The following is an 8,102-nucleotide window of genomic DNA, read 5'->3' on the forward strand; positions in this document are numbered from 1 at the left end:
CCCTGGTCACTCCGGGTTACATGGCTTCTGCTCCAGAGCTGCTCCGGTGACCATGCATGGTGCAGGTGCTCCCCCGGGCCAGCTGCGTCCACGACCTGCTCCTGGAAACCTGTGACTGGAGCAGAAACTGGGGAGCAGGGAGCCTACATAGCTCTGCAAACACCCTGCCATGGCGGCCTCTTCCTGTATCTGCAATGATTTGGAATTGCTGTGGATTTAATGATTTACCTCACCAACTTTCAAATCCCTGTTGTGCCCCAGCGGCTCTGAAATCCCAGGTGCTGATTCTGAAATTTTAGCAAAGGATAGCTTGAAAGGAAGCTTCCTGCCTTAAAGGTCACACGGAAAATGATTTATAATATATTCATGCAAATCACGCTTCGGCCATGAGGCGCTCATTTGGGAAGGTGTGAATTGTCGAGACTTGGTTGTGTAACCAATAGATGGCACCAGGAAATACCTAAAATTGTTTCAATCTCTTTTTGCAATCAAGAATTCAGGCAGGCAGGTGGCTGGGGAGATGGGGACAGGGCCTGTGCCCATCCCGGTGCCCGTGGGAGCTGATGGGACTCCCGGGTCAGCAGGGCTCCCCGCTCGTCGCGACCGGTGCCGTGCTTTCAGCTTCAGGGTGTTTCAGATTTGAAGCCTGGCCAGGGGTTTGCCCTGTGCTCGAGCCCCAGTGCAGGATCCGCGCGGGCTGCCCTGGGCGGGGCACGGTGCCCACCCCGGGGCAGCCGTGGCCCCCTGCCCTGTGCCACGGCCACGTCCCCGCTCTGCCCTCGCGCCCGCCGCCGGCTCGGCGATGAGCCGGCCTGGGCTGCGCGGGGCTGCTGGGGGACATGCCCACGGCTCCCCGCCCGGGGCTGTGGGTCTGCACAAGGCGCGGCGTCACAGCGTGGACGGGCAGGGCGGGCGCCCGGCTGCATCTCGGCTGATGCGCCCCGGGCCGGCGCTGCCGCTGTCGCCTGCAGCTCATCGGCCTCTCGGGGCCCTCAACGGCACAGGGCCAGGCTGGCGGCGCAGCCGGGGTGCTCGGGTAAGTCCCAGCCAGGGAACCTTTTGCAGCGGTGTTTCCACCCTGAGGGAAGCCCTGGGGACAGGAGCTGTCAAACGAGAAGCCACCTGCAGGGCCCTTTGGATTATCTCAGGGATATGGACATTTTTCTTTGACAAATTTTTTCTAGTTTAGGATTGATTTTATAAATCAATTGCACCAGAGTAATTTTCATAACAATGATGAAAAGTTGTGGATTTAAAGATGAAAACTGACAGATGAACAAAACCAGTGGAAAGGATTTGGGTCCATTTCCAATCAAGGTCTGAACTCAACAAGAGGCTTTCCAAATCCTAAAGCCCAAAGATGTCAAAAATGTTGTATTGTACGAGCACAAAAAGTCATTCACAGGAGGAGATTACGCTCTTACGTAAACCAGAGTTCAGCCATGGTCAGAAAATGCCCCGGTGCTGCTCAGGCGAGCCTCCTGCTTCCCTCTGCAAAACGTTCCCCTCTTGCTCCTGCTGGCTTGAGGTCTGACTGACAATTACTGACATAAGTGCTAATCTCATCCCTTACCCCTTTTATATTCCTTTAAAGAGAGTTTCTGCTGCCGTGGCCAGAAGCTGCTTCTGCAAAAGCGGGTTGTGCTGCGGGCGTGGCAGGGGAAGCGCCGCGCTGACCTGCCCGGGTGCTGGGGGGTCTGGCCGGGGTGTCAGCTGGCAGCAAGCGTCCCGCCGCCCGGCTGGCTCGGCCACAGGGACTTGCCACCTCGGTGCACATCTCGTCACAAAATGCCACTTTGGCTTGTGCTTTCGTTTTTCATCTTCTAGTGCTGTCTCTGAGGGCCGAGCCCTTGCGATGCATTTCGCTTAGCAGATCATGGCAGGTGCTCAGCCCCACGCGTGGCCGGGCTGCAGCTGTGGGGCAGAGGAGCGTGGGGTCGCGCCGTGTGCGGGGCATGTGCCCCTTCCAACCGGCCGGTTTGCTCCCTGACCAGCACAAAAGGCGTTCATTGTCCGCCCAGCGGCGCGGCGAGGTTTATCGGCACACAAGCCCAACGGGGAATGTTAAGCGGGTTAGGTGGCAGCAGCGCCCTGGAAGGTGGTCACCCTCTGGGGATTAGAGGGCAGAACAATCGCCGTCCCTGTGACCAGGCGGAGACACAGAGAGCCATTGTGCCCGGAGCACAAAATCTCTGTTTATTACCATGGGGCTGACATGCTGAAAGACCCGCTCTCCATGCCAGCACAAAAGCTTCCTTGCTTCAGATTGTTTGTTTATGTAAATTAAAGTGGTGCATTTAATTATGCAACGGGACGAGCCTCAGCAACAAGCGAGGTGCTGATTGGATCGCCCGGTGGCCAGAGCCCGCTGGCAAGCCCTTGGCACATCTGATGGTGTGACCGCGGACCCTGCTCTGCCGCAGCGCCCGCAGGAGACGAGACGTGCCTTGACCGTCCGAGCAGGGGAACAAAAATCCCCGGGGAAAAAGGGGTGAGGTGTAGCGCTCCCCACCCCGGGGTGCAGGAGCAAGGCCCCCGGAGGTGCACGGCACGGTCCTAAGCATGACGGAAGAAGTCCCAGCGGCATCCGGCATGCCCGAGTGCAACGGGAGCGTGCCTCCGGAGAAGGGCCCGCTCCAGGTCATTGGCGTCATCGAGGAAATAGCAAAATCTGTTGGGACGGTCCCTTACACGAATGCAGAAATAAGCCCTGATGCTCCACTTGCAACAGAAAATCAGGAGGAAAATAGAAATTCATTGGCAGAGGACACAGTGCGTGGGGATTTTGATGGAGAGAAGCAATGTGAAGGTAAAGTACAAGGCTGCCTTTCTTTAAGTGTTTGGAAAGAAAAGCTCTATTTTATGTATAGCCATATGAATAGCATGATGTTCTCTGTGTGTTAGTCAAAATTTCTAACTATGGTGGTTGTAACAACGGCTCAGAGTAATTCAGAGTTCAGGGACAAATCTGAGCAAGCCGTTACACAGGATGCAATGAAAAGTATGTGACTATAGAAACAAGCAGTATTTTGATCTGCTCTGAAAATCTGCTGCCAATCTGCATCTGTTAAAACCTATTGTCATCACTAAACTGCTCCATCCATCCATTTCTTGTGCTTTGTATTTCCTGAAGAAGAGCGAGAAGAAAGTGATGGGATGCTACAGCAGGGATCAGCTGATATCCAGGACCCAGGCACCGACAGCGAGGAATTGGAGGAAGGTAATGGGAAATGCTGTGTGACGTGAGGTTTCCCCGAAGCATAGCAATGAGCAGCCCTCAAAGACAATGACATACAGAGGGTTATTATTTTTTTTTTAATTCAACCAGACCTTTATATTGCGGACAACAGTGACTCATTTCTCATCAGTAGAGTTGCCACATCTTAGGAAACACAGCTGGTATCTCTCCCCCTGAGGTTTGCACATATCTCCATTACGATGGGCTATTGAGGCAGTCAGGTTCTTTGACCAGGAGATCTCCAACAGCCCTGTGAAGCTGGGAGATGCTTTATCTTCTGCTCCATGCAGGGGAGCTCAGAGGATAACCTCGGGATGCTCAGCCAAAAATGTGTGGCCTCAAACCCCAAATTCTTTTCCTGCCTGATTCACCAAACGTCTAACCCCCCCCGCGCCCAAGTATCTAGCAGTAAATTGTCTGCTCTCCTGAACATCTGCTCCTGGGTCCCTCTACTCGTTCCTAGGAGAAAATGGTAAAAACCAGCTGGAGCCAGGGCTGGACCTCGCACTTGCCTCCAGCGGTGAGAGGGGCTGCAGGGGAGCGCTCACTGCCCGTCCCTGGCAGCAAGTCAAAGGGTATTGAATAGTTATACACACAACTGAACATATTTAATTATACTATGCAAAGTGCAGCCCCTCCTCCAAATAGGAGGAGTATTTCATTGAGTATTATTGAAGGAGGAAAGCTACATCTCCCCATGGGTGGGCTTTCGGCATTGCTGAGCTTCCCCGTTTCCCACCCATGGGCTCTTGCCTGGCTCATCCTTTTTGGCAGCTGCGGGATGAGGGGCAGCTGGGCGTGGGCTGCTAACACCTCCCCCCCCCGATGACTGACCGACCCTGGACTGACCCTGGCAGTGGTCGGGGCGCTGGGCTGGCAGCACTGCCCCAGCTCCCCAGCACCCGGCCGAGCTGGGTCCCTCTTGTCATTTACACCCACCTGGCTGCAGTACGTTGGTGTTGTCTATATGCCAGCTGCCACATAAAAATGAAATCCGTCCTCAGAGAAGGGCAGATTAACAAGGCAGAGTAGCTGTCGCAGTGCTGGCAAAGCTAGCATCATTGAATGTAGCCCTAAAAGATGTATGAGCCATGCCTTGTAAACAGAAACTTTACCTTGATTACAAAAAGGAAAAAAATATATGAATGTTTGTCATGGGCAAAATAATATTTCATAGGAGCTGCAAAGGTTTTGAAGAGGTAACTCATGACGGAGGTTTTCCCACTCAGAGCTGACATCCATATTCCAGCTGTGCTGCTTTATGAGTGCACAATAAAACCTATTAAACGATCTCGCCCAGCCCCACCCCTGCACTCCCAACCCCCCCCAGTCACAAGCGCTTTATCTCTAAATTGCAGGCAGCTTTTAGTACCTAACCAATTTAGTCTAATTAATACTCAGGACGGTGCAGGCAAAATGTTGAATAGACCATTTGTTGTGACGCTAAAGCATCATTTAACGCAGAGACGTGCCAAACAGGACAAATAGGAGATAGCCATCTTAGCCTGGTCGGCCACCTCTGAAGGGGGGGGGGTCCCAGGAGGGCTGTGCCAGGGTCCCTCTGCATCGCTGGCACAGCTGGGCACTGTGTGCAGAAATGCCCTTCCCCTCTCCCCCTTTCCCCTCTCCCCCTTTCCCCTCTCCCCCTTTCCCCTCTCCCCCTTTCCCCTCTCCCCCTTTCCCCTCTCCCCTTTTCCCTTCCCTCCCCATGGCAGGCAGAGCGGCACTGAGCCATGGGGAGATGGGACCCCCGCTCCCGTGGCCGGGTCTACCCCACGAGGAGGGTGCAGCAGCTCCAAGAGAGCAGGAGCAGAGCTGGTGCATGCAGGGGGGCAGAGCCCCTGGCCCTGGGGCGCAGAGAGGACCCCATGCTGCTCTTCCCTCCTCGAGGCTCCACCACTGGCATCTGCATCGCCTCTCCTTTTAAAGGAGGGTAGTGGGGAGGGCTCCGTGGGAAAGGTGGTACAAAAGAGACAGGCATTAAAAACCTCAAGGGCGGGTGGCTGCAAGCAGTAAGTCTGAGAATGTACAAAGCCTTTCCGAAGCACACGCAGTCATCCGTGGTGGTGGGGCTCAGCCTGGAGCTGCGGGGTACTCCTCCCCAGGCAGCCTCTGGAGGATGGTGCTTCCATGGCAGGAGCTGGTCAGGCACCAAGGGTGATGCTGCACCAAGAGCACGTACGACAGGGGCAGGACAGTGGTGCTGAGCCCATCCTCACCCGCACCCCCTCTGTGTTGCTGCAGGGCTGGGTGGCGAGGGGATGCCTGCGGGCAGCGGGGAGCCAGAGCTGGGGACGGCGGCGGAGACCCCTGCAGCCAGCGCCGATGGGAGAGGGGACACAGCTGAGGAGGACGAGGAGGCAGAGGAGGAGGAGGAGGACACTGAAGAGGATGAAGTTCAGGTGATTGAAATCAAGAAGGAGAACAGTGAGGCATCCCGTCTAAAGCAGGACAGCGGCAAGGAGGCATCTCCCCCGACCAGCCCAGGCTGCAACTCCCAGGCAGAGAAACCGGGGGATCAGCCCAGCCTGGGGAAAAAAAATGATATCTCCAGACACAGCTACTCCAGATACAACACAATCTCCTATCGGAGGATTAGAAAAGGAAACACCAAACAGCGAATCGATGAATTTGAATCCATGATGCACTTATAAACTGAGGTGGGGAATTGCTTAATGAGCAAAGCCTTCACTCTGATTTTTTCTTTGTTGTTTCCCCCAGGACATGTCTCTTCACACAACATGAGGTCACTGCTTTTTGCCTTTTGTATATGATTTCATAATTCACTGTGAAAATTTAACATCTTCGCTCTGACAGCGGGAAGAGACATCCATAGTGCAGGAACATAAATAATCAGTGTGCTAAATATAATACCATTTGATTTAAAGTTTATCTTCTTATTTTCTATCCAACTTTTGTAACCATATTCAAACAATAGGATGTCTTGAACTGGCTGGGGCTTCTCTAGCTGCCGGCACACACGTGATCCATGCCATCAGCCGGGCTGGTAATGAGTTGGCAGCGCAGCAGCTCCGCTAACACTGGCCAGGGCAGTGAGAATAATAAAAGAGGTGACTGTTTGCCACTTCAGCGCGCTCTGTTTTGCTGTCTGTCCATGCTGGCATCTCACGGTGCACTGACAGCTGCCTCCTGCTAGCGGCCGTCCATTTCCACCTTGTGCTGGAGGGATGGAGGGTTATTTGCATTCGTGGGGAGATGCTGGTGTGCAGGAATTAAAAAAGATGGGAAGGCATCAAGGCTCCTGTTCCCCCACTGCCATCCCACGGGGAGCTGGGTTCCTTACGCAGCACCGTAGCCAGCACCAGATAGGACCGGTACCACCCGCTGGCCCCTGCCCACTGGGGTGAGAGGAGTCCATGTGGATGTTTTCAGACACGATGTTGCCCGCCCGCACCGCGGGTGCCGCTGGGCTCACGCAGCGCTGCCTTCCACCCGCCTCTCCTGGGCGGTAGCGTGAACCCACGGGTGCAGCCAGCCCAAACCGCTGCTGGCCACAAAGCCGCTCCTCTTCCCCACCGCCTTCCCTCGCTGAGAGCCCTGGAGCCGCTGTGGTGGTGGCCGGCCGCCGTGCCGACCCGCCAGCCCGCGGCAGGGGCGCCCCTGGGGAGGGGTCCCAGCGGCTGGTGCCGTCCACAGCGGCACAGCTGGGGTCTGGGCCAGCCTGGGGGGCAGCGGCTTGCCCACCGCCCGTGGTCACTTGCCAAACCAGCCACTACCAGAAACCTGTATTTTCCACTAGTTTAGACTCTCTTCTTGATTTTCACACTAAGGTTAGATGCAAAATTTTAAAGATTTTTTTTGTCAGCGCCAGGCAGGCTTTATGCATAATTTGGCTTTGCGTCATCTGAACACAACTTTCTCCACTTTTAAAAACCTTTGTGTAACTACAGTATTGTTGATGCAGCCTTTTTTTAAACTATTTTACAGACAGATTTGTCTTGAGTTGGGACTAAGCTTTGCAGATGCATCTGGGGAAGTTGAGAGCAGCTGGCAAAGGGAGAGGAGGCAAAAATGAAGTCAGACTCCAACTTCAGCAGCAGTGGCCTCCTCCAGCCATAAGCGCTTTTTTAAGGATTAGTTTCACCTCACCAGCAGCACTGAATATTGTTTTGACTTTTCTCGTTCTACATAAAGGCAATTATTTATTGGCAACGTGAAAATAATAAAGGGCAAGTCTGTATTGTACAACCCAGACACAGCCCTCATTGTGCTATTCAGACTTGTTTATTCGCTCTTTGGTTTGTGGAAGTTCAGAGGTTTGCTTGTATGGATTTATACTGCGGGTTTGTTCGCATGCTGACAGCTGCCCCCCACTGCTCCCATTGCGATGCTTCCTGTAAAAGCTTTATGTTTCTCTTAAAGATGTGACCATCACCCGGACTTTCGGTGACTTGCTGAGGTTGTGGGTGGCAAAGCGCCGCTCCAAGCTCACCAGCCTCAGCTTCAAGTGCCCACACGCCCTCTGAGGTGGGGCAGGTGACCACCGCCTCCCCACCACGCTGCCCGGCCTGATCTGCCAGTAACAAATTTGCTTTACTGCAGTTAAAAAGATGCAACAGGGAAGAAAGCAAGAAAACCCCCCAAAACGAAATAAAAATCAGAGCTAAAGTGAGCAACTGTGTGCACTGCTGAGAAGCAGAAGCTGGGGTTTTTAAGGCGTTATATTGCGGTAAGGCCAGGGGCTGATGGGCAGCACCCGCCCGTGCCCATCGGGGCCGACAGGACACGTGGGTGCTCGCGCCCGGCTCTGGAAAAGCCGCTGAGGGCGGAGAGGCGGGGAGCGGAAAGCTGTCGGTACCAGAGCAAAAGGCACGGGCTGCTGTAGCAGGTAGGCTTTGGGGGG

General features: G+C 54.4%; 1 protein-coding gene across 1 annotated transcript; it reads left to right on the top strand.

Annotated features, from left to right (window-relative positions):
- Positions 1–2,222: 2,222 nt before the first annotated feature.
- Positions 2,223–6,362, top strand: ERMN (ermin). The gene is made up of 3 exons (XM_075092508.1): positions 2,223–2,809; positions 3,134–3,237; positions 5,497–6,362. The coding sequence occupies exons 1-3, from the start codon at positions 2,563–2,565 to the stop codon at positions 5,890–5,892; spliced, it is 747 nt and encodes a 248-aa protein (XP_074948609.1). The 5' UTR covers positions 2,223–2,562; the 3' UTR covers positions 5,893–6,362.
- Positions 6,363–8,102: the final 1,740 nt, after the last annotated feature.

This window comes from Phalacrocorax aristotelis, chromosome 5 (assembly GCF_949628215.1).
Source record: "Phalacrocorax aristotelis chromosome 5, bGulAri2.1, whole genome shotgun sequence".
NCBI classification, from domain to species: Eukaryota; Metazoa; Chordata; class Aves; order Suliformes; family Phalacrocoracidae; genus Phalacrocorax; species Phalacrocorax aristotelis.